This window comes from Mus pahari, chromosome 3 (genome assembly GCF_900095145.1).
Source record: "Mus pahari chromosome 3, PAHARI_EIJ_v1.1, whole genome shotgun sequence".
Taxonomy (NCBI): Eukaryota; Metazoa; Chordata; class Mammalia; order Rodentia; family Muridae; genus Mus; species Mus pahari.
In genome coordinates, this window is record NC_034592.1 from 25,614,549 (window position 1) to 25,639,224 (window position 24,676).

The window sequence follows — 24,676 nt, forward strand, 5'->3', positions numbered from 1 at the left end:
AGAGACACTGGAAAGACAGGCAGATGTAGACACATCTGGAAACACGCAGCTGGACAGCCTGGAGTCTTCAGAATCCCCAAGGCACTCTGTTTTATGGGGAAGCGTCTGGCCAGGGGCTCTCTTACGCAGAAGGAAGTGGAGGGGCCCTGCCTTTTGGACTTTTTTCCTTTGGGAGAAATAACTACCCAATCCCCAATAGTGCCCTGGATTTCCTTTAGCACTGCATGGGCTTCTTCCTACCACAAAGTCTCTGCTGTGGAGAGAGGACTGGGGGGGGGGGAGGGGAATGGGGATGAGTTTTGTGCACATCTTTACTGATGTGAACAGGGGTGTGTGTGTGTGTACGTGTAGCTATGAGTGTGATGTATTTGTGCATGTGTGTGATGTGCCCCAGAAAAAGTAATCCTTCAGACTCTCTCTGGTACTCTCTGCACTTCAGTGCTTCTCCAGCTGAGAGCAAGAAGTGGGTTTCTGACCACTGCCTTCTTATTCATAACTGATTCATTCATTCTCATGTTCTTCATGACATTCTAGTATTTATGGATACTGACCATCAAACATTAAGAAGAAAAATTGTACTCATAAGAACTTGTGGGACATACTGTCCACCCCAAGCTTTCAATTGTCTGTGGCCCAAATTTGTCTGGTTTTTGTTTTCAATGACAGATGTGACGAAAGTCACATATTTTAACAGTTTTAGTGATTACAATGAAAAAAGCACAAGGGAACCGATAAAATGAATTTTAATATTTATTGTTTAATCCAACACATCTAAAATATTTTTCTATGATCTCAGTCAGTAATATTTTCCCCTTTCTTTCTTTCTTGCTAAATCTTCAATCTCTTACGTGCTGTCCTCTCTACATTGGCCACAATGTAGTGTCATTTTCAAGGTCTCAGTCTCAGTACCACAGCAAGCGTCCTGGCAGGAAGATGACCCGGTTATAGCCACCAGAGAAATTAAAACTTTATTTTACTTTTGTGAAGAGAAAATGTGGCATGGGCTCTCGAGACCTCCTGCTAGGCCAGGTTGAACTGAGTTGAGCTCAGCTTTCCCATTGGCCTCCGCCTTCCTGTAACCAGTCCTCCCCTGTCGTTCCACACAGGTCTGGTTTCAGAATGCCCGGGCCAAGTTCAGGCGCAACCTTTTACGGCAGGAAAACACGGGCGTGGACAAGACGTCGGATGCCACGCTGCAGACAGGGACGCCTTCAGGGCCCGCCTCGGAGCTGTCCAACGCCTCGCTCAGCCCCTCCAGCACGCCTACAACCCTCACAGACTTGACTAGCCCCACCCTGCCGACTGTGACGTCAGTCTTAACTTCTGTGCCTGGCAACCTGGAGGGCCACGAGCCCCACAGCCCTTCACAAACGACTCTTACCAACCTTTTCTAATGACTCGCCACCCCCTTCTCCCCGAGCCCCCACGATTTCTTTAAAAAAGAAATTATCTTTAGTTGAATTCCAAGTGTATTTTAAAAATAGAGGTTTGAGCAACTAACTAACCACGTTTTAGGATCTCGCCTGGAAACAGAGGGAAAAAAGAATTGTGCGTCGGGCTAACGCAGCGGTGTGTGCTGAGGAATTACTTGGGAGATATATCTGCAACACAACATTTGTGTCCCTGTACAGTTTTGTGGACTGAGCGAGGAAAACAACAAATAATTTAAGTTGGCTGAGAGCTTCCGTATTTTCAAAGACTGCCACGTGCCTTAGGAATACTGTTTTATCTTCATACTTTGGATGAATTGTTCGTTTTTTTTTCCTCTCCCTCTTTTTCTCTCTGTATATTTATGACCAGAGCAAAATGTAAAAAAGGAAAAAACAAAAAAACAAAAAAAGTTTGTTACTTTGAATAGTCCTAAAAAGAAAAAGGAAAAAAAATAAGGAAAAAAAAAAACAAAAAACAAATCCCCTCCAACGGTCGCTTTCTTGTTTTAGAATTTTAAGGTGGAAGTCTGTTCGGATATCAGAATTTGTAAAACCTAACCAGTAATAAAATCACTTATCGAAAAGACTCAGTGCTGGTACTATCTAGTGAATGAGGATGAGTGTTTTCTGAAGCTCAGAGACCAATTCCAGGGTATTTGCCTACCTACCAAATGTTCTTGAGGTCATTTCTCTGTGTCAAGGTTAGGGATGGTTGATGGCAATCCAAAGACATCCAGGTCTTGCACTTAAAGAATTAACAGCAGAGAGAGGCAAATGTGTGATGTGCTGGTGTGTGTGTGTGTGTGTGTGTGTGTGTGTGTGTGTGTGTGTTAGCTGCCTTTTGTTCATTCATGCATGCATTTGTTCATTCTGGTGTGCATGTTTGATATGTGGAGGTCAGAAGCCCTCACACCTATTTCTTCTGCCCCTGGCAGGGCTGAGAATACACTCTCTGCTGTGAGAGGCCTCTTGAAAATGTTCAGCTTTTCCCTGGAAGAAGTCTATGCCGTCATTCAAGAGCAACCTAAACCCCAGTTTTCCTAATATCGCTCTCTCTCTCTCTCTCTCTCTCTCTCTCTCTCTCTCTCTCTCTCTCTCACACACACACACACACACACACACCACAGATTTTTTTTTTTAATTTCTCCAAGAGATGGAGAGGTGATGGTTCAGTGGTTAAAAGCACTTGCTGTTCTTGAAGAGGACCTGAGTTCAATTCCCAGCGTCTACATCACGCAGCTTACAAACACCTGTAACTCCAGTTCTAGGTAATCCAATGCTTCTGCCCTTCCTGGGAACCTGCACTCATGTGAACATTTACACACACACACACACACACACACACACACACACAGAGACACGCACACATGTATATCTTAAAAATAGTGACGGGGATTGAGAGAGGGATCCGTGGTTTAGAGTGCATGTTGCTCTTGCAGAGGACCTGGATTTGATTCCTAGCACCCACATGGTGGATCACAACCATCCATAATGCCAGCTGCAGAGGATCTGATGCCCTCTTCTGACCTCAGACCAGCACCAGTCACCTACATGGTTCAGATGCACACAAAACTCAAATTTAATCTAATAATAATAATTAAAAAAAACCATCTTTACAAAATTTCTTCAGGAGGAAAAGCAAGCAAGTGAATTTAGTTTCTCTACTAAGAATCCAGAGAAGAGACAACCAAAGGGCTGGAGCTTTGGAGCCAGATCAAGCAAACCTGAATCTGGATCACTGAGCCATGTAAATGGAGGAAAGCTATTCTGCCCCTTTCCGTCTTGGTTTCTTCTGCTGTAAGATAGAATTACGAATCTCAGATGACAGTGGGGCGAGGACAAAGAAAGGACATTCAAGGTGTGGTGTGTGTGGCTGCTGTGAGTTCTCAGTGTCATTTATCGAGTGTAGCTGACGGAAGAGGAGGAGGAGAGCGTGGTTGATACTGTGTATGCAGGCACTACCCGACTTCAGAATGCCTGCAGGTGGGCCAGATGAGTGCTTCCAGGGCTCATCCCTCTTGCTGGCTCTCTGGGTGCCAGCAGTCACCCCTGACATGCCCTCAGTGACCCATAGATTTGTAGACCCGGAGAGACATGGTGGCTAGGGCAGACTGAGCAGGTCTGGGGTCTCTCTCTTTCCTCCTTTGGCCTTCATAGGAAGGAGTGGAGGGAGGAGGCAATGAGGCAGGCCTGGGCTGAGTGCTAGAAGCCCAGCCTGAGCTATTTGGACATATTTTTAAGAAACCAAATGCACACATATCACTATCATTACCATCATTTAAGATTCAGCAAATAGGAGCCTGGTAAAGTTTTGGGGAGGCTTCTAGAAATGTAACATGTACGTACCTGAACAAAAGCGATTGATTAATGATTTCCATGTGAACACACCCATGATGCTGCCACCTAAGCCAAAACATGGGATGTTATTACACCCTGAGTCTCTCCTGGTCCCTCCCCGACCTGCTAGGGAAGCACCCTGGTAGCACCCGTTCCCACAACTCAACACTTGAGGTTTTGTTTGTTTTTTTTTTTAATTATTAAAAGTATCTATAGCATGTGCATGTGTAGTTTGCCTGCATATATGTCTGTGCAACATGTGCATGCTTGATGTCCACAAAGGTCAGAAGAGGTGTTAGATCCCCTGGGACTATGGTTACAGATGGCTGTGAGCTGCCCTGTGGGTGCTGAGAATGAACCCTAGTCCCCTAGAAGAACAGCCAGTGCTCTTAAGTACTGAGTCATCTCTCCAGCCCTTGAGATTAATTTTAATCTGGTTTTGATCAACAAAGGAGACTCAGCAAGACTAGTTCACTTGCTTGAGGTCCCATAACCAGTCCCAGATCCCAAGCTTCAGACTTAAGTAGACACTGCATTCATAGTTACACATGCAAGCAAGAGGGGAGACCAGCAAGGGACATCACCTTTTTTTTTTTTTTTTTTACCCGTGCATTCTCTACTAGGACCACATGAGGATGCCAACAGAGGGCCTGGCTAATGGATGGCCACACAAACACAAGGACTCCAATCAACCCCAGAAACACATACATACCGGAGCACATTGTTGGGGGACCCTAGAGGGACAGACCTACCAGCGAAGATGTTTCTCATACCCGAGCACATTGTTGGGGGACCCTAGAGGGACAGACCTACCAGCTAAGATGTTTCTACCCAGACAGCACCTCATGAAGACTCAGGCCAGATGCCTATAGACAGACATAAACAGGCCCAGACGCTCCCGTGTAGACTCAGCCAGACATCAGACCACCCCACACGGGGGGACCTGCACCCAGCCTCAGACGTGCACACACGTGAATGTGAGCAGTACCCAGACACCCCCGCATAGCCCTGTTGTGCCCCTTGCTCAGGCCTGGGCAGAGCTGAGCCCGATTACTATCTCATCTGTCAGCACTGCCACCCAGATGGAGAGGGCCTGGGAATGGTGCCCCAGGGTCCCCCGCCCTGCTACAGGAGCAGGTTTAGAAGTCAGCTCTGCTACTGGGCCAGAGATGAGGGACCCTGGAGTGAGGTGTGGGAGGAGTTCCTCTCTCAAGATCCAGAATCAAAGAGGTGGGGAGGGTGACCACCAGGGATACTAGGACATAAAGACAATGACAGACATATATAGAAACAGAGACGCCAAGCAGAAGGCTGGGAAGACACACACACATAGGTAGTAGGCAGAGAAATGACACCACACTGAAGAGATAGAGTAGGAGTGACAGAAAAAGACAGGGAGACAAAACGATTGAGACAGAGAAAGGCAGACTTGGGGATGGAGGGAGATCCTAGCACAGGACTCAGAGGCTGAAGGAGGCCATTCTGAAGGATGAACCAGGAGACATGAATCTCTTAGGACGATTGAAGAGATAACCAGAGAATAAGGAAGTGGAACCTATGTTAGAGCAAGGAAGAGCCAGGAAAAGCAGGTGCCTCTCTGACTGCTGATCACACATTTGGTGAATATGGGGTCCCCCTTGTCCTGAGATCTGCACAGAGGCATAGCACAAGCAGTCTCTCTCCGTCATGCGCCTATCCCACTCTGCTACTCCCTGTCCATAGAGTAGGGAAGTCCTGGGCAAGCTCTTCTGCAGTCTTCTTAGCCTTGAGGGCCATGATGAGGCACTTAGCTACTCTGTCCTTAGTACCTTCAACTGTAGTGGCAATATTTCTAAAGTTCTCTGTAAGAGAATACGAACCTTCTCTGTCGATGGTTGTCTAAGTCCTAGAGAGGTCACAGTGGAGATGGGAGTCCAGCTCAGAGTGGACAGCAGATAGATGATGACCTTGAGCAGTGGGTTGCTCACTCATGGACGGTACCTCCCTGAGGCATAGTGGGAAGTGCTGGTGACTGCTGTGACAGAGAACAAGTGAAGCAAGGAAAACACAGGAAGCTAGGGCAGTTCCCTGGGGAGTGGACCAGCTTCAAAGCCTACCCTTCAGGACTAAAATGCCGGGTTCTGTCAATAGGTCCTGCCCCTCCCGGTTTCTTGCTGGAGTCCCTGATGTGGTATAGCTGAGCATCTCTAGGCTCCCTTATCAGCTGAGGGCCCACCAAGGGCCTCCGTGTGCTAGCAGACCATTCTAGGGGCAAGCGGGCCTTCCGTCTCTCTATATGTCTTCATTCTCCCCTTGGCCCAGTGAGTGTGGACCCAGACAGAGATCTGACTTACAGTGTCTCCTGGGCTATCTGTGAGACAGATGAAGCAACAGACAGTCGCCCCGACCAGCTGAGCAGAGTTCCCAAAAGGCCAGAGTGGGAATGCAGCTCAATTGGTAGTGCTGACCTAGCATGTGCCAAGCCCTGGGTTCAATCCCCAGACATGGGTGAATGCCTGTAAGCACAGAATTCATGAGGAAGAGCCAAGAGGATCTGGAGCTAAAGGTCACCCTCCTTTAAGTAAGTTCAGAGCCAGCCCTGGAAACAAGAAAACAACAAATAAGTGTTCTAACCGGCCCTTCATCACTTCCTGTGGAGAGGCCTAGCCAAGGATATCTCACAGACCCCGAGGAAGGAGTCTTTTCACATCTGCAAAGCAAACTTGGGTCAAAGGGCCCCCAAAGCATCTACTGAACAACCATGGCAGCACACAGGCCAGACAAGGGATGGCATCTTGGAGGAAAGACCCACTCACAAATTGGATAAAAGAGTGAAAGTGACTCTGCAAGTAGAAGAAAGGAGCAACTCGTGTGCAAAGGCCCCGAGGTCCAGAGAGTTCAAGGCACTGCGTAACTGTCATACAGAAGGCCAGGATGGTGGGAGGTGAGGCAGGAAACATGGCAGCATGCTTTGGCCATTATTTCAAGAGTACCAAGAAGGTATGAATACTGAGTCAGGTCAGGAGAGGTTGTCGGGGGTGCCGGGGTGGGGATGGGGTGGAGTCAAAGGGGGATTTTAGAGTCAGGTAGATGTCCTAGTTAGGGTTACTATTACTGTGATGAAACACATTGACAAAAAAAAAAAAAAAAAAAAAAAAGCAAGTTGGGTAGGAAAAGGTTTATTGGTTTACATATCATATTCCATCACTGAAGGGAGTCAGGACAGGAGCTCAAGCAGGGCTGGGACCTGGAGACAGGAGCTGATGCAGAGGCCATGGAGGGATGCTGCTTACTGGCTTGCTCCTCATGGTTTGCTCAGCCTGCTTTCTTATAGTACCTGGGACCACCAAGTAAGAGGAAATTATCTAGCTGTAAGAAGAAGTGGAAGACAGGGAGTGGGATCATGCCTGGGCAGATGGGGTCGTAGGACCCCCCACCCAGTGGGAGAAAACTTGGGAAGAGCAGGCAGAAGAGAACAGGGTCCACGGACTTGGGACTTGAAGTTTCAATACCTTTAAGACATCAAGTATAGGTCCATCCCACCGCCACCCCTACCCCAGAGTCCCCCAGGCAGATGTGGGAGGCAATCTTCTGTATCTCCTTCCTCTCCTGAGTGAGGTGGTCATAGGCGGGCACTTGTGGCTCCTTGACAGTCAGTCCCTGCCCATATATCTGATGCAGGACTTGGGACCTGCACCAGTCTCTGGGCATGAAGCCAGCCAGGTGTGCCAGACTGCTGCACACTGGGTGGGCTCTGCCCTGGGGTCCTGTTCTCCAAACTCCAGCCCAAATATGCAACCCCCACCCCACCCCAAAAAAACTTCCCTGCTTAGCATATCTCTCTCTGCCTCTAAACGCAGTGACTGTTTTTTGACTTGACTGTTCATCTCCTCCACTTCAGATCAGCCAATGTCCACCTGCCAGCCCTGTGTGGCCAGCATAGCGCAGCCAGGAGCATCTAATTGAGTAAAGAGACATGTGAGGACAAGGCCACAGATGTAACTCAAATCTCCTTCCAGCTGCTGAAAGGTTCAAAACTCCACATCCCTCTTCTTTGTACCCAGCACAGTGCCTGGCACACGGCAGATCCTTAATAGACATGTCCTAAAGCTGGGGCATCCAGCGTCAGAGAGCAGTCCTTACAGTGTTGGAGCCAGAAACTACTGTAGATTCTGGACAAAGACCCACCTCTCTGAGCTTCTAGAATCTGTAATGGGTTGGCGTCAGGTAATAACACCTGCTTCATAGTTTGTGGCCCCTGTAGAGTGGAACTCAGAACCACAGCATTTTGTGGAGAGTCTGTAGCCTGGACAGGTTCTTGCCTTGGAGCAAAAGCTGTTTTGTTGGCCATCTGTCAGCTAGTATGCCTTTATGTGTCTTTGCTCCACCGAGAGAGAGGTGTGGGAGGCAGTCCCGCAGGGGCATGGCCTTGGTGGTTCTCAGACAGAGCCTGGGGGTTGGGGGATTGGGGGCAGGGTGGGGCTTTGGGGCGGTTCCGGCAGAGAGGGTGGCTGCCTGGCTTGGAGCTATCCCAGGAGGCAAGGCCCTAGGGACTGGGGAGGGGGCGGAAACCGGAGCCGAGGTGGGATCCGGCCGAGTGAAGAGCGCAGACATCCTGCGGGGGCGACTGCCATCAGACAGGCCAGCTCCCCAGGGAGACAAGAGCCTCAGGCTTTGGAGGTGGGACCTGGGGTCCTGCCTGGGAGCGTCGCAGCCGGGCAGAGAGCGCCCCCTGGCGGTGCACCTCGGCATTGCCCCGAATCTCTAGTCTCCTCTTCCTTGGTAACCCAAGGAAGGTCTCAGGGTGAAATCCCCCAGAGACATCAGAAACAGGAGACCCTTTCCAGGCTGAGGGTACTGTCATCAACAAAGCTAGAGTGATCATTGGATCATGGTTAAGTGCCTGAGTGTTCTGCAATAGGTGAAGTGGAGAGCTGAGAGAGTGCCAAGCCTCTGGACTGGCACACAGATTTCCACATGTCTGCCTAACTTTTAGACCCCTTCTCCAAGCCTTTGGGCAGAGCTTTTCTGGACCCCAGTGTGAGGGACACCCCCAAAAATGGGAGGGATGGAGAGCTGCAAGTTATTATCCTTGGCCTGTGGGACTCACTCCGCTATTAGTCTCCCTGCTGAGCAGTGTGTGTGTTTGCTTAGTGTGCAGGGCTGCTTGTATTTGCAGAGATGCATATGCATATACATATGATGTGTGTATGTCGGGTATGTGTTTCCACATCTAGGAGCATGCTTGTGATAAAGCACACCGAAGTGCGAGAGTGTTTGTATGGGTTTGGGTCCAGTGTGTTCCTGCATCTGGGCTCATCATCTGTCAAGTTGGTGTTGATTCCGGCTGAGTACTCAGGTCTGTATGGGCCTCGGGGTGCTACCTTTTCATGGCATACTGGGTGGGGGTTAGTGTATTGACGTCAAGGAGGGGTGACCACCCTTATCACCTTCCCCTGTCCTGCCCGAGGATCACCCTCTTCGTCCCTCTCCCCACCTCACCTCCCTTCCATGTCTAGCACTTCAAGTTTCCTTTGAAAGATGAGAAATCAAGGTTTACAGGGTCCAGTTTACAGACCCTTGGGCAGAGGTCACTGAGCAGAGCCCTGCTCAGCCTCCAGGCCTCAGCTTGAATTCTTTCCTCTCCTGGGAGGGCCCTGGGCACCCTCTGCCCAGTTGGGAGAAGGGGTGTGAACAGGTTTCAGGGCTGGGCTCTGCAGAGAGAAGCACACAAAAGGCTCAGTGTCTGCCCTGCTTCCCTCTCCTGGCCCTGCTCCTCCCGGGGAGGTGAGGGAATGTCCATCATCAGGCTGCGCAGAGAGGCATGCGACATTCCTGCTCGCCAAGGGACCAGTCTGGGTAGTGGACTCACTTGCCCACACCAGCCTTCAGATGACTCTTCATGGGTGGGATGAGGAGGCACAGCTCCTGCCTGAATCTGAGGCTCCGGTGCCAGCTCTTGGCTGGCGCTCACCCAGACCCAAAGTGCTCCAGCTTGTCCTGTTCTGAGAAGGGATAGATGAGTAATTGAGATCAGGATGATACCAACAGAATGTACTAATAGGAGCATGTTCATGGCTACTGTTTGCCGAGGCCTGACTTTGAGCCCCTGCTGGGTGCTGTATAGGGGCTCTGGAAGGCTAGGAGACCCAATGTTAGGGTTTCAGACAGCCAGCTTCCCAGTTCTGTGACATTTGGGCAAGTTGCTTAACATTGCTTTGCCTCAGTTTCCTCTGTTTTAAAACAACAAATTATTATATAAAAAATATTCAAGCCAGGTGTGGTGGCTCATGGCTCTAATCCCAGCACGTAGGAGGCAAAGGCAGGCAGTACTCTGAGGTCAGCCTGGTCTATATTGTGAATTCCAGGCCAAGCCAGGGTTACACAGTAAGACCCTGTCTCAAAATGGGGGTAGGAGTAGAAGGGCTGGAGAGATGGTTCAGCAGTTAAAAGTACAGGCTATTATTTTTTTAGAGTTTAAGGTTCAATTCCCAGTACCCGCCCAGAGACGAATAACCATCTGTATGTAATTCCAGGTCCAGAAGATCCAAAGCCCAATCCTGGGCCCCTGGGCACTGCACACATGTGGTACACATACAAGCAGGCAAAAACACCCACACATATCAAATTTTAAAAATCTTTAAAATGAAAAAAAAAAAAAAAGAAATTAAGTAACAGTAGGTACTATTTGGGGATCTTCTTGGTGCCTTGTGGCCACCTGGATGGTAGGTCTTGTTATCTTCACTTGATGATGAAGAAACAGACTGATCTATTTGAAAGTCTCTTAAAAAGGACTGTCCAAGCTGAGCGTTGACTCTAGCCTGATACTAAGTTTGATCCCAAATGGTTCGTGTTTGTAGCATTGACCGGGCAGTTCCTAACTGGTTGGGACAACCCTCTGAGCCAAGAAAGGGTTTCCCCATGAATCACTTGTTTGATTCTGTCCAGATCCTTAAGAAGGGTATTTAACATTACCCACATGGTGCTCTCCCTCCCTTCCTGGCTTGCGCCCCCTAGAGTACAGCATCGGAAATTCATTCACTTCTAGGTACTCAGGGCAGGATCCTATAGGGCGCAGAGGGGACTAATGTAGACTTGTGAATGAAGGACACTGGACACCCGAGCCAGGGCAGAGATTTGAGAGGAGCCACCTGAAAAGCAAATGTCTGTGATGGAGTGGAAGGGGCAGGTGTGACACACACCCCTACACACACACACACACTCTATCTACAGTGACACGTGCTTGTGTGCTAGACACAGTTGGGTGTGATTTAAGGGCTTTGTAGTCATCTCTTTTAATCCTCAGAATGTCTCATGTAATTCTAAAAACTTGTTTAGTACAAGTAACAGTCAACCTGGTTTTGCAGATAAAGAACTTTGGGTCGGAGCCCACAAGGCTACGCAGCTTTCTGAGCTGGACCGGAACTCTGGTCATCCACATGCCTTCTGCCAAAGCCAGGAGGGAACTGAGAAGTGCCCCTGAAAAAACTGCAAGCCTGGCCCGGCTCTCCTTGGCTTCTAGAACCAGGAAAGGAGGCTCCAGGTGTAGCTATGACGGGGGGCCCCCCACTTTCCTCTTGGCTCACTCCGGGTTCCCACAGCTCGCACCCCCGCTGCCCCAAGCAGGGCTGGGCTTGCAGCAGGATAACTGGGTCGGGCACCTAGGTCCAGGGTGAAATATCAGATGACACCTGCAGGGTGGCCTGGATTTAGATGAACCCCCAAGAGCCGCTCTTGCAGCCTGGATGTAGCCCCTACTCCTCGACAGGCTGAACCCAGGGACGGAGGGGGAGGGGGGGATGCTGTGGCCTGCTGAACCCCCTGGGGCTTCCTCAGTGCAAGCCAGGAACCGCCCACCACTGAGCCAGTGCGTTGTTTTTCCATCAACAAGCGGCTTACGTAAACTCCCCGCCGCCTCCCAGGGCTGCCAGCGCGGGGGAGGCGCCCTATCTGATCGGGTCTCAGCCAGTGCAGGGGTATTCTGCGTGCCCGGGCACAGGCCACCAGCACTCAGGAGGGAGAGCAAGGTCCCCTCCCCCACACCCACTTGGGGGACCCCACCTTCACCTTGCGATTCCACTGTCCTGTCCTGCAAGGACAGCCTCTTCACCTGCCCGCAATGAAGAGCATATCCTAGAGAGATGGCCAGATGGCCAGCCACCAGCTCACCTGCTCTGCCCGCCTTCTCAGTGGGGCGTGGGGGTTGGGGAGCAGATTGGTATCTGATGGTGAAGACCAGAGCAGCAATAAAAAAGAAACCCACAAAGAAAGCAAAAACAAAAAAACGTGTTTTGTTTAGAAAACTTTTCAAAATTATAGAAAAGTCATCATAGACCACGAACATGCCCTTCCTAGAGTTCCCAGTTTTTAAACTTTTGCCTCTTTCCAGCCCCTTCTCCCAGGTATCTTTGAATCGAGGGCATATTATTATTCCCATTTTACAGATGGTGATGTTGAAGTTGAAGTAACTCTCCAAGAGACCCATGGGAGCTGGAATTTAGACTCACACATCTCAACTGAAAAAACGCTATACCCTGTGTTTTCTTAATTTTTAGAATTACATTTGTGGTGGTGGGGGGAGGTCCCATCTGAGTGCATATGGTGGTCAGAGGACAACTTTCCAGTCTGCTCCTACCTCCCATCAGGTGGGGGCTAAGATGGCAAGCACCTTTATCTGCTGAGACAACTCAACCCTCCCCACCTCCACCCCTGCCCCCCCCTCAACTCCCTCATCTCCCCACAGACTCCCCCCCCCCCCGCACACTCGCTTTGCATTTTTAAAGTTATATTCCCCTACTTCTCCCATGGCTACCCTATACACATAATCTATGCAGATACCCAGAGCTTTCCCCCTACCAGCTCCTTACCAAGAGCTTTCCACAGACACCCTCCACACAGGTCTTTTGTTCCATGTGCACAACTCTGGGCTTTGCCATAGAGATTTTTCCATATAGGAAATTAATAACTACTCTGTTCTTTTAAACCAGTGTATATTATCCCACCGAACAGACACTTGAACATGACTCCGCTAGTTCCCTGTGATTAGATTGCTTCCAGACCGTTAGCATGACCGGAGCTGGGGCAGATGATCCGCATTAGGACAGCGAACCACACACGTGTGAGGATATTTGCATGGTGGATTCCTAGAGATGAAAATTGTGGGTTAAAGGGTATGCAGATTTTTAATTTACTCAGATATTGCCAAATCTCTCCTCAGGGAGGGTGCCCCAGTGTTCCCTCCCACTTACAATGAATGGAAATGCTTCTCTCCCACACCCGTGCCAACACAGCGTGTTATCAAACTTTCTGATCTTTGTCAATCTGTTAGATAGAAAATGGTATCTCAGAGCTGTAATCTCTTCTCTCCTGCTACAAGGGAGGTTGACCGTGTTTTCATCTGACTAAGAATCGTTTACGTTTCCTTTCCTGGGAACTGTTTGTCTATCTCCTCTGCCTATCTTTTTAATTAGGTTGTCATCCCCCCCCCCACTTCCTAATACGTAGGAGCTCTTAAAATAACAGAGATAGCAGCCTTTTGTCAATAACATATGATATGTCTGTAATGTATGTGCCTTTTGACTTTGTTTATATCATTTTCTCTTGTGGAAATAAAAATAATTTTATGTGGCTAAATGTATCCATCTTTTCATTTACAGATTCAGAGTTTTGTTTGAAATTCATTTTCCAAAGGACTTCAGGGAAGAAAAAAAAAAAAAGCTGACAGCAGTGGTGCAAGCTTTTAATCCTATCATTTAGGAGGCAGAGGCAGGAGGATCACTAGAGTTCGAGGCCAGCCTGGTCTACAGAGTGAGTTTCATGGCAACCAGAGCCACACAGAGAAAACCTGTCTGGAAAAAAAAAAACAAATAAAATAAGAAGACTTCACCATAGGAATGGCTTTGAAAGCGAATTCTCATTGTCTTTATTCCAGAGTTTGTTTTGATGTAAGGTATGAGGCTGGGATTTGGCTATTTCTCCGTAGGTGGCTATCTGGCTTCCCCCCAACCATATCTATCTTTTTTTTTTTTTCCTTTTTAGTGATGCAAACAAGTGGACCCACACACACACACACACACACAAATAGCTGAGGCTGCAGGTTCATAATCCTTCCTCTACACTTCCCAAACTGAGATTACAGGTGGTTCCAGCACGCCTGTTCTTGAACTTTGTATTTGTGCAATTACACAGTGAGTACTCCTAAGTGAACAGGAACGATGCGGTCCCTTACATGGATGCTCTTGCTGCTGTGGTAGATCATTTCTCTTTCATTGCTATATAGCACTTCAGTAGAGAAGCCCACTACACGTCTTTTATCTAGTCTTTTCCTGTGGGTGTTTAAATCGCTTCCAGTTCGGGACCCGCGTTGGTTACTTTTTTTATTGCTGTGAAGAGACACCATGACCAAGACAACTTAGAAAAGAAAGGTCTAGCTGTTGGCTTGCTTTCAGTTTTAGAGGGAGGGTTAATTCATGATCACCATGACAAGGAGCATGGTGGCAGGTGGGTAGGCATGGTGCTGGAGCAGGAGCTAAGAATTTATAATCCTGATACACAGCAGCAGTTATAGAGAGTGAGACTGGGTCTGACGTGGGCTTCTAAAACCTCAGAGCCCACCCTAGTGACACACCTCCTTCCACAGGGCCACACTTCCTAATCCTTCCCAGTCAACTGAAAAACAAAACAAATATATGAACCTATGGGGGCCATTGTCATTCACACCATAAGATCACTTTGAACAAGGCTTCAGTGAGAGCGTGTATCAGGTCTTATGGTGGTTTCATGCATTCATACCTTTGAATTGCTGGGCCATGTATATGTTTAGAAAGAGCGGGTCCTTGCTACTTTGGTTACACATTTGTAAAAATCAATGTGACTAAATATGCATGAACCCTAAAGCGCCTTCTCCAGTGCACTTCTGGTCCCTTTCCGATAGAGGTCAGAAGCGCTGGTTTCATCTCCTGCCTTCCCACTCTCCTCTTAATCAACCACCCACTGTGGACTCTAGGCCCTGAGCCAGGCCCTGTGTGCACAGGTGACTTGAGTGTAAGGGAGTGGCTCATCACATAAACATTATTAGGTTTCTACCTGTCCATTTGACTGTTTCCCCACCAGAGGCAAGAAGCTGTATGAGCAGTTTGGAAAGTATGTTTGGTGTGGTCCATCTCAGGGACCATGGAATCCTCAGAACGTTCAGGTCACGGGAACAGAGGGCTATGTCACAGGCATATGCAAATGCCCCTACTGTGTGTTCAAATGAACAGTCAACAACCACAGCTTGCTGGCTGGGAGCCATGTGGCTTGTAGTAACAACAACAGAGACGATAATTTGGGTTTGTTCATGTCCTGTGTGTTTTATTTTGTATTAAGATAAAGTCTCTTGTATCTCTAGATGGCCTTGAGCTTGCTATCTAGCCTAGGATGACCTTGAATATCTAAACCTCCTGCCTTTACCTCAAAATTACACCATGCCCAGTTTCATGCCCAGTACAGCATCAGGGGAACACTCACATGGAAGCAGACACTACATAGTGGGCTTGACTTGAGTCGACTTCCCCCGAGGCTCTTGCAGCAGTGCAGGGTAGACTGGGCATGAACACTATCTTAGGTTGAGTAACTTCCCCAGATAGTACATGGCACATGAGTATATTTGAACCCAGACTGGTCTGCCAACTGCCTAGCCCATATTCTACATATCTAGCCTTCATTGCATCTTTCCCTGAGACCCTGCGAATGACCACATTCAAAGCTCCTCCTGGTGACTGGGGAGTGAGGAAATCCTCTGGAAGTGGGGCTATGAGATCAACATAGAAAATCCACAGCATGCTTGTTTCCCAGCAGCGACTGATCAGAAAATGTCACCCTACTAAAATAAGATGGGATGTGAAAACTGTCAGAGTTTAGTAGTGACTGACCAAAGCTGTGTACTCATGCTGTGGAGAAATGTAAATACAAGTGATAAACACACTCACATGCACACATAGGCACACATAGATATAAAAAACATATACACATACACCACAGTTATACACACAAACATACACCACACAGACACACAAACGCATATATATCACATAGATATACATTCACACACTCACATACACACAGATACACATTGACATAAAAGCACATACATACACATACACCACACACACACACACACACACACACCATGCAAACATATACACTCACATACATAGACGTATAAGCACAGATACAGATATACACATATACATCACAAAACACACAGACACACAGACACACAAACACATGCGCGTATGCGAGAAAGCAATAAGGGCAAGGCTGGGGATGCAGCTCAGTTGATACCTCCATGCATAAGGTCCTGGGTTCAATCCTTAACACTGACTAAAACCAGGCATGGTGGTGCACCTGAAATCACAGAACTTTGGGAGTTGAGGCAGAAGGATCACAAATTCAAGACCATCCTTAGCTACATACTCATAAAATCAATACAATTCACTTCCGATGAGGTTGCTCATTAAATCTGCTAACCTGATTTTAAAACTGGTTAGGAGCAATTTAAGATAGAACAGGGATGGGATTTGACCTGGGAAACAGACTGACTCATACACAGAGCCTAGTTGATGAACCTAGCCTGGCACGCTGTTGGTGTGCATATGAACCACTAGAATGTAGCCCAGGTTACCCAGGGTGCCCATGGGAGATGATGCAGCATTATGTATCTCTAGTGGCCATTCCTGCACTCAGAAGACTGAGGCAGAAGAATCTCCTGAGTTCAGGAATTTGGAGTAACCTGGAAAACAATCATTTTCTGCCTAAAAAAAAAAAAAAAAAAAAAAAAAAGCCTTTGGTTGGGAGATGGACTGTTGAAAAACAAAATTTTGACAAGTAGCTTTCCCTACAGGAACTAAAATCAGTCCCTGTGTGACATCATACTCGTGATGGATGACAAGAACTAACTTCATGGGGTATCTTCTGATCTTCGCACAAGTGTCTAAGGTGGCCTGGAGATCATGGAGACCCAACTCCTTCTGCCCTCTGAATGCTGGGATCATAGGCATGCATCGCCACACTTAGGGCTTTTGTTTGTTTTGGTTTTAAGTTTTATTGAGACAGAGTCTTATGTAGTCCAATTGGCTTCTAATTCACTAGGTAGCCGAGGCTGGTCTTGAACTTCTAGTCCTCCTGGCTGTACCTCTCAAGTACTGGGATTAGAGGTGTGTGCCACCGACACAAACTCTTATTTTCTTTTAAAATTCAGTATGTGTGCGAGTGTGTGTGTGGGGGGGGGTACACACGTGCCTTGACTAATGTGTGGAGATCATAGGACAGGTTAGTAGTCAGCTGCCAAGATCTCAGAGGTCAGGAATTGATCCTCCTCTTCACCTTTACACAGGTTCTGGGGCTGGAACTTAGGTTATCAAGACTGTATAGCCGTCACTCTTACTGCGCTCGCTGTCTCACTGGCTGACTCACCAGGCTCTTAATTTTGAATTTTAAAAGGGTTGTGTGCTGGGGTTGGTAAGAGCGCCGGCTTGGAGGACCTGAGTTCAAATCCTCAGCACCAACAGAAAAGCCAGGCATGGCTGCACAAACCTGTATAACCCCAGCATCAGAGGGTGGAGGTGGCAGAGCCTAAGAGCTCAATGGCCAGCCTGGCTGAAACAGCAAGAGACCTGCCTCGTAGTGAGAGACCTGCCTCATAGTGAGAGACCTGCCTCATAGTGAGAGACCTGCCTCGAGACATTGAGAATAACAGAGAGCGGTGCTTGACAACGTGCTCTGTCCTCTGAGAGGGTGCACATGAGAGTGTACATCCACACATGCATGTACATGCACTACACACACACGCACACACACACACACACACACACACACTACTCCATATGCTGAAGTTCTAACTATAGGTATCTGTAGACGTGGCTGTATTTGGAAATTGTCTCCTTTCAGGTGAGAGGCCATGAGGAGAGGAGCTAGCTGGCCATCATGGCTGCTGTCCTTATAAGAAGCAGGCTATCTGGACACAGACATGGACAGAGGAGATGCCACGTAGCACCAAAGGCAGAGATCGTCAAGGGACACCGCTCTGATAGCTGCTGGATGGTAGAAGAGGCCAGGAAGGATTCTGCCTTGAGTCTCAGAGGGGAGGGCTGACCCTGCTTACCACTGACCTTGGTAACTGACCTCTAACCTCCTGAACTGTGAAAGAACGCAGTGCTGGAGTTGAAGCTGTTCAATTTGGGATTCTTTGTTAGCATCATCTTAGGAAAGAACTATGAATTGAAAGATAAGTATAAAAATCATTGATCCCAAAATTAAATATACACACAGAAAATACCTACATTGTTTCTAGATTTGAAAAAGTAGACTAGCTAGGTGTGGAGGCACACACCCTTAATCCCAGCATCCAGGGGTCAGAGGCAGGCAGATCTCTATGAACTCAAGGCCAACCTGGTCGACATAGGGAGCTCTACCAGGGCTTCATAGGGAGACTCTGGCTCCAAAACACCAACAAAAACAAAAGAAAAACAGTGCAGGAGAGCTCTCCGACTGATCATGGCCATCTCTGTGCAGGGAAGGGAGGTGAGGCTACAGAAGGGTACAATAGCAAGCGACATTAGTCTGAAATCTTTGCTATTCGTGAAAAAAAAAAAAGTCTAAGCAAAAATAACAAAACAGCGGCCCTTGTCCTCAGGAGCAAGTGCTTATGCATGTGTGGCATCCGTGCATCCGTGCATGTGTGTGTGTGTGTGTATGCAGTGCACGTGTGTACAGGTGTGCATGCACATGCCTGTAAAGGCTGGAGGCCAACCTCAGGTGTCCTTCAGGCACAATCCACCTTTCTTTTTGAGCAACTCAAGATCATGTGTTCCCAGAGGTCCATGCTGAACAGCCACTGTGGCCTTGGAGAGATAGTCCCATCCCTGGAGTGGCCCAGCCCTCAAGGTCCCTCTGATTTCTGGGACCTTAGCCTCTTGGTAGGAGTGACACCTGGGAGCTCTCAGTTACCCCATCTGGAAAGTGGGAGTGAGGCCCCTCTGGCCCATCTGCTGATAGACTGACTGTACCTTTGGCCACCTTCTCCCCAGACTTGGAGGGTCTGGTGAATCCTGTGCTGATGCAAACCTTGAGAATTCAAACAAGAAAATGACAATAAATGTAATAACTACTCCACACAGTACCGATGCTGCTTGTGAGCTATGTTCTAACTACGTCACATACTTAGCTTATCCAGGATTCCTGTGAAATGCGTACTATTTTCTCATTGAGGGCGGGGTACACAGACTAGAATAGTTATGTCACATATCCAAACATACACAGAGCTAAAGGTCAGAACAAGAGTTATGGCCCCAGGTGAGCTTTTCCTGCCTTTCTCAATGTGGATGCTGCCATTCCCACCTCCCAGGAGGGTAGATGGAGCCTTAGAGCAGACAAGGGTTCCAGGTGCCTGATCACAGTGTAAGCCCAGGTGGCTTCAGTCAGGGCCCAACCCTGCTTCACTCAACTCCAGGTCCTTTCCGGCCTTATGGGAAAGCTGTAGAGTAGGATCTTGGTGCACCACTGCCCCTAGGACAGGGGGAGAGATGGGTGGGGCCTGTGTGGACAGCCTCTGGGGGGGCTGAAGAGCAGGGCCTGGGATCACCAGGGCCTTTAGAAGTCGAAGGGTGAGCAAGGTCGGTGCTGAGATGGGTCTCGTGGGCATGTTCAGCCTCTTCCTCAGAGTACAGATCTCTGTGGTAATGCCCGGGGACTATTTAGATCTATCTGCAAAGAGCTGTGGAGATGGGGCCTGCCAGAGAGATCAGGCAGGCTTCTGAACACCACCCAGACTCACTGTCATGTACTCAACACACAGCTTGCCATCGTTCACATTCGTTGTCGTCCGTAGTCGTAAGCCAGCAGAGCCAGCCCATCAGCTGCCTGACAGGTTCCGGGCACTTGCCTAGGGAATCAGGAGTAGTAAGGAAGGGCTCAGGGAAATGAGCCAGGCATTGGCAGTGTACGCCTTTAATCCCAGCACTGGCAGAGGCAGGCAGATCTCTGTGAACTCAGGGCCAGCCTAGTCTTTAAAAACCAATGAAGAAACAAACAAACAGCAACAAAAAGGACCAGACTCACAGGCGCCCAGAATGCTTATCCTAACATTCAGCCAGTGCGCAGGCCAAAGCCATCACTGTAGGCGAAAGGGTCTGGCTCTGTCTGTGTGTGTAGACTGCTCCACACAGTGTGGCAATCTTTCCTCCTGTGAGCCGCACACAAGAATATGTTGCAACAATTGGAATTTGGAATCCTGAAAAGTTATCCTTCCCTCCCACCCCAAATCTCTCCCGAACCCAAGCGAACAGATTTATTTTTAGCAATCCGTCCTTATTGCAAATTTTCCAAAGCACTCGATTTAGTTCTTCTCAACACATTCCTTTTGTTATACAGGGTTCATTTCTTTGTGTTTTATCTAGCTAAATGATGTAATTACAACAATTCATACAACACAGCCAGCACTGTTTGGGTACAGGTTTCACTGATTCTGGTAGCACAGCTCAGTCGGTGGGAAGAAAGGTTCCATGGGGAAGGTTCCGGAAGCTCTAACCATAGGTATTTCTGGGCAGGGTCAGAGTGTTTGAGCTTGTGACTAGAGAACAGCCATGAGTCCAGTGGGACAATGTCAATATCTTCTGCTGGATTTAGGTCACAAGGCTGCTGAGACCATCAGAAACTACTTGGGCTCTGCCCAATACATAAGGATCCTCCCGGCTGCCTTGCACCTCGAGTCCTTTGTACCCATCATCTACTTGCTGTTTGGTTGGTTGTTTTCGAAACATTGGGGGTTGAACTTAGAGCTTTAGCCATCCCAACTAAGAGTTCTACCAGCCTACACCCAAGTCCTCTAAACATACCGTCATAGCTCTGGCCTACAAGGGCTGATTCCCTGTGCTATAGGGGGTTCTTGTAGGTAGGGGCAGATCTCCCTCTGTGCCCTTGGGTCCCAGTGACTGATTGGTGTGATGTCTAGCTAAGCCAGAGCTCTTGTTTACTACATCGCATGTGGCACATATCTGTAGGGATGGGATCATTCTAACCAGGGTCAGGTGGCCTTCTGGAGACCATGGAATGAGCCCCTGGTTCCTACAGAGGCCTGAGAGGTGGGTCTCACAGCCTAGACTGAGCTCAGACAGTGCTGTAAGCCAGCCTCACACCCATGGCTATACATGGCCAATGGCCCCTAATTGGATCCCTCCATCTAGGCACCCCAATGTTCATCCCTGAGGTGTTTTCCCTTCTTTTAACCTTCATGATAGCACGCTATTGGCTCTTTCCTCATCTCTAAAGTAAGAGACTCTTGGTAGGTACGTGAAAGGTTTGTCATGTTAACACAAACAAACCTGAGATGAGACAGCACTTCGGAGAAGAGTGGGTGTTTGCACAAGGGGAGCCAGGAACACCAGACACTGCAGAAGATGGCAAATGAGTGCAAGCCACTCTGGAAAGCAGTTTCTCCAAAATTTTAACACAGGGCTGAGAGTTATGACTCAGCAAGTAAATATACTTGCTCTACAATCCCGATGACCTGAGTTCAAATCCTGAAACCTGAAATAGAAGGAGAGCACCAACTCCTTAGAGTTGTCCTTTGACCTCCACAAGTATGTGGCATGTACTTAACCATGCTCTCTCAGGCATACATTATTCTCTCTCTCTCTCTCTCTCTCTCTCTCTCTCTCTCTCTCTCTCTTATTTTATTTTTATTTAATATTACTATTAGTACTTCTAGGAACAACAACAACAAAAAAAATAGACAAAATAATTTTTTAGAAAAGTTTAACAAAAAACTACCATATGATTCAGCCACTCCTTGGCATCTTCAGCCAAGATGAAAGAAAGCATTTTTTATACAAAGGTTCCTATGATGATTATAAACAGCACTGTTTATAATTCCTAAACCTGGAAATACCCATCACTATGAATGGATAGACAAAATATGATAATATAGCCACACAATGGAATATTACTTAGCCATGAAGAGGATCTAAGATTCCCATTGCTTGATGGCTGAGCTGTAACAGTGTCATGCTAAGTAAAAGGTGCTGGCTGATATATTATTGGATTTGTAAGAAGTTTCCAGAAAAGATATAGATGTTGAGACAGCATATTACATGGCTAACTGCCCCCAACTGGACCCCTAATTGGTCACCCGAGGCTGAAGGTGAGAAAAGGGATCAACAGTAAAAAGGTCTGAGAAATCTTAAGGATGTTGAAGTCATCTAAAACTAAGGGTTAGTACTACTGGGAAAAGTTACTAAAATTCACTAACTTCTATACTCAAAGTTTGTGAATTTTACAGTGAGTTTACAATTTCAAACTCATACCTTATTGAGGTCTTTTTTTTTTTTTTTGAAAGATGAGATGTACATAGCTAATAAAACGTGCCAGCCTCACACAGCTGTGCATGTACACATCAACATACGTTGGGTGCTTACTGCAGGTCAAGTACCACACTGATGAGCCAGCTGGAGTGAATCAAGGTAGTTACGTTAGATCCTGCTTTATACGTGTGATGCATGGCCCAAGGCTGCAGGGTGGTGGCAGGAGACTGGCAGAGCGACACTGTTCCATGTCTGCCCCATCCAGTGGGGACGATGGAGGTTCAGAGAGTGGTCATCAGGATTCACACTCAGTCAGGAGGCCTATGATTGTGTCTTGTCCTCTGTGCCCTAATGGCGTCACAAGTATTCTCTAATCTCTGTGATGGTGACAATGGGCAGAAAGCAGGATTTTTCTAATCCCCACATTTTGTTTGTTTTATAAGACAGGTTCTTACTATGTAGCCCTGGCTGGCCTGGGTTTTGGTATGTAGACCAGGCTAGTTTCTGCCTCCTTTATGCTAGGATTAAAAGTGTGTGCCACCACATCCAGTTGCCTCACCTCCATTTTTGAGAATCAGTCGCACTCCCTGGGCCCAGAGCCCATCTTGCGCCTAGTCTCTAGAAAGTAGGATTGTGGCCTCTGACTCTTCATTTTCTCTATAATAGCATCATATCCTCCACTTTCGGATTGGTCAGTCCTCTCAGAGGAGCCATAGAGCATCCATGGCCACTGGATGGGGCTCATTTTGGCCAGTGATAACTTCTCCATGAAGAAAGCAGAGCTGCAAAGTCATTTGTGTGTTTTACCTTGATTGCTTGAGCATCTGCCATCCTTTGTTGCAACAGCCCCGGGTACCCACTGCTCTTAAACCGAGAGTCATGTGGAGCAGACAGTGGACTTGACCTAAAACCTGAGCCAAATCCAAGCAATCCCGGAGGAGCCTAGGAGAGCCGAGCCGAGCCACCGTGTGCTGAGTACAGAGACAATGCTTGTTGTCTGTCATCAGACTTGAGGGTTGTCTGCTGCGTGGCTGAGGTAACAGTAAACACCCCTTTTATTACATGGTCTTTGCAACACTGCTTTCTCTCACTTCTGAGGCTCCGGTGCCCAGGATGGAGTCTTGGCTCTGATGGGAGTGCCACCGAGGGTTTGTCGATTGACTATGGAAACTGTGGCTGAGGGCTGTGCGTGGGCTTCGAGCTCCTAACTCATCTCCCTCTCCCCAGGTTACCTTCAGAAAGGTTCCTCCCAGGTAGGGGCTTCCTGGATCTCTTCACCTATGGTGGTGTCTCAAAGCAAGCTGGGCCTCATGCGGAGGGCAGGAAGCTGTGGGTTCCTGGAAGCATCAAGCCTTGGAAGGTATGAGTGGGCAAACCTAGCAGGCTCCTTGTTCATCAGCCCAGCTTCTCTAAAGCATGCTCCAAGCAGCCCCACCATAGACTACAAATGAAGTCCCGCCTCAGTTGGCTGCAGGGTCGCCCCTGAACGGGTGCCCTCATCAGCGTCCTTCCTCTTTCCCCCTGACCTGTCTACTCTGCCTCTCTTGATCTTCTCCCAAAAGAATCAATCACCAAGTGTAACTGAACGATTTTGCTTAAAGAGTTACGTAGCAACCTGTTGTTCTAACATTAGAGATACAGTGTTTACTCCAGGGATACAGGACGTGCTCCCAGCTCCATATAAGACATGGAAGCCAGCTGACTACATATTACAAAATACAGATGGAGTAGTTATTATAGGACAACCTGCAGCTGGCATCCTCTCAAGAGCCTGACTGAAAACTGGTGGCTCAGACTTACACAGGTTCCTCAGAGCATGCTGGGGAGAGGCAAGTTCCACACTCAGACCAGCCTACCTCGGATCCCAGCTTTGCTTGCCCCGGCTGGATCTTGGGGGAAAGATGCTGCCCTTCTCTGAGCCCTGTGCGGGCCAGACAGACTGTTTGCCAGCCTCACCCAGCTGTGGGGAAGGCAGGACAGAGATGAAGGTAAAAACTCTCAGAAAACTGCCACTGTCAGATCCCAACTCTGATAGAATGATGGTGACCAGTGGGGGCTGTGGAGTCTGCAGCTGAGCTCAGATATAGATGACAGGGGAAAAGTCACTTTGTCTCCCTGAGCCTTGGTTTCCCTGCCTGGAAAGTGTGGACAATAATCTCCACTAGGTAGAGTTCACATATTGGTCGTTGGACCCCTTTATAGTATTAAAATGGTTATGAATCAGTGTCTATTAATATTACTTGGTGGATTCATTATTAACTAAGTGATATTTACTATAAAACATGAAAGTTAAAACTCAAAGCACTTACTGAGCTATTTTTAAAAAGACAAAGAACCCATTAGCTGTTCCCATAAAAACATAATCTTGGTCTGGAAAGAGAGCTTGCTACATGAGCCTGACCTGTCCTTGTAGAGGTGAAAGGTGACACGAACGCCATGCAGGTGCCTTCTGACCTTCACTGCTGTGTCACAGCCTTCACCCTCCAGTAATAGCAAATGAAGGAAAATACATTTACAAACAAGAACTTGGGGCTGGAGAGATAGCTCAGTGGTTAAGAGCACTGGCTGCTCTTGCAGAAGACCCAGGTTCGG

The 24,676-nt window shown here is 48.0% G+C and overlaps 1 protein-coding gene across 5 annotated transcripts in view; it reads left to right on the forward strand.

The window, feature by feature from the left end:
• The window catches only part of Lhx2 (LIM homeobox 2), a 30,817-nt gene extending 28,801 nt beyond the window's left edge, over nt 1-2,016 (forward strand). For 2 of the 5 annotated variants that reach the window (XM_021193715.2, XM_021193713.1), the window contains exon 5: nt 1,107-2,016. In XM_021193715.2, coding sequence (XP_021049374.1) covers nt 1,107-1,394 — 288 coding nt within the window. In that variant the 3' untranslated portion in view covers nt 1,395-2,016. The remainder of the gene's footprint in view (nt 1-1,106) is intronic. The other 3 variants (XM_029536872.1, XM_029536873.1, XM_021193712.2) reach the window with 2 other exon arrangements.
• The last annotated feature ends 22,660 nt before the right edge of the window (nt 2,017-24,676 follow it).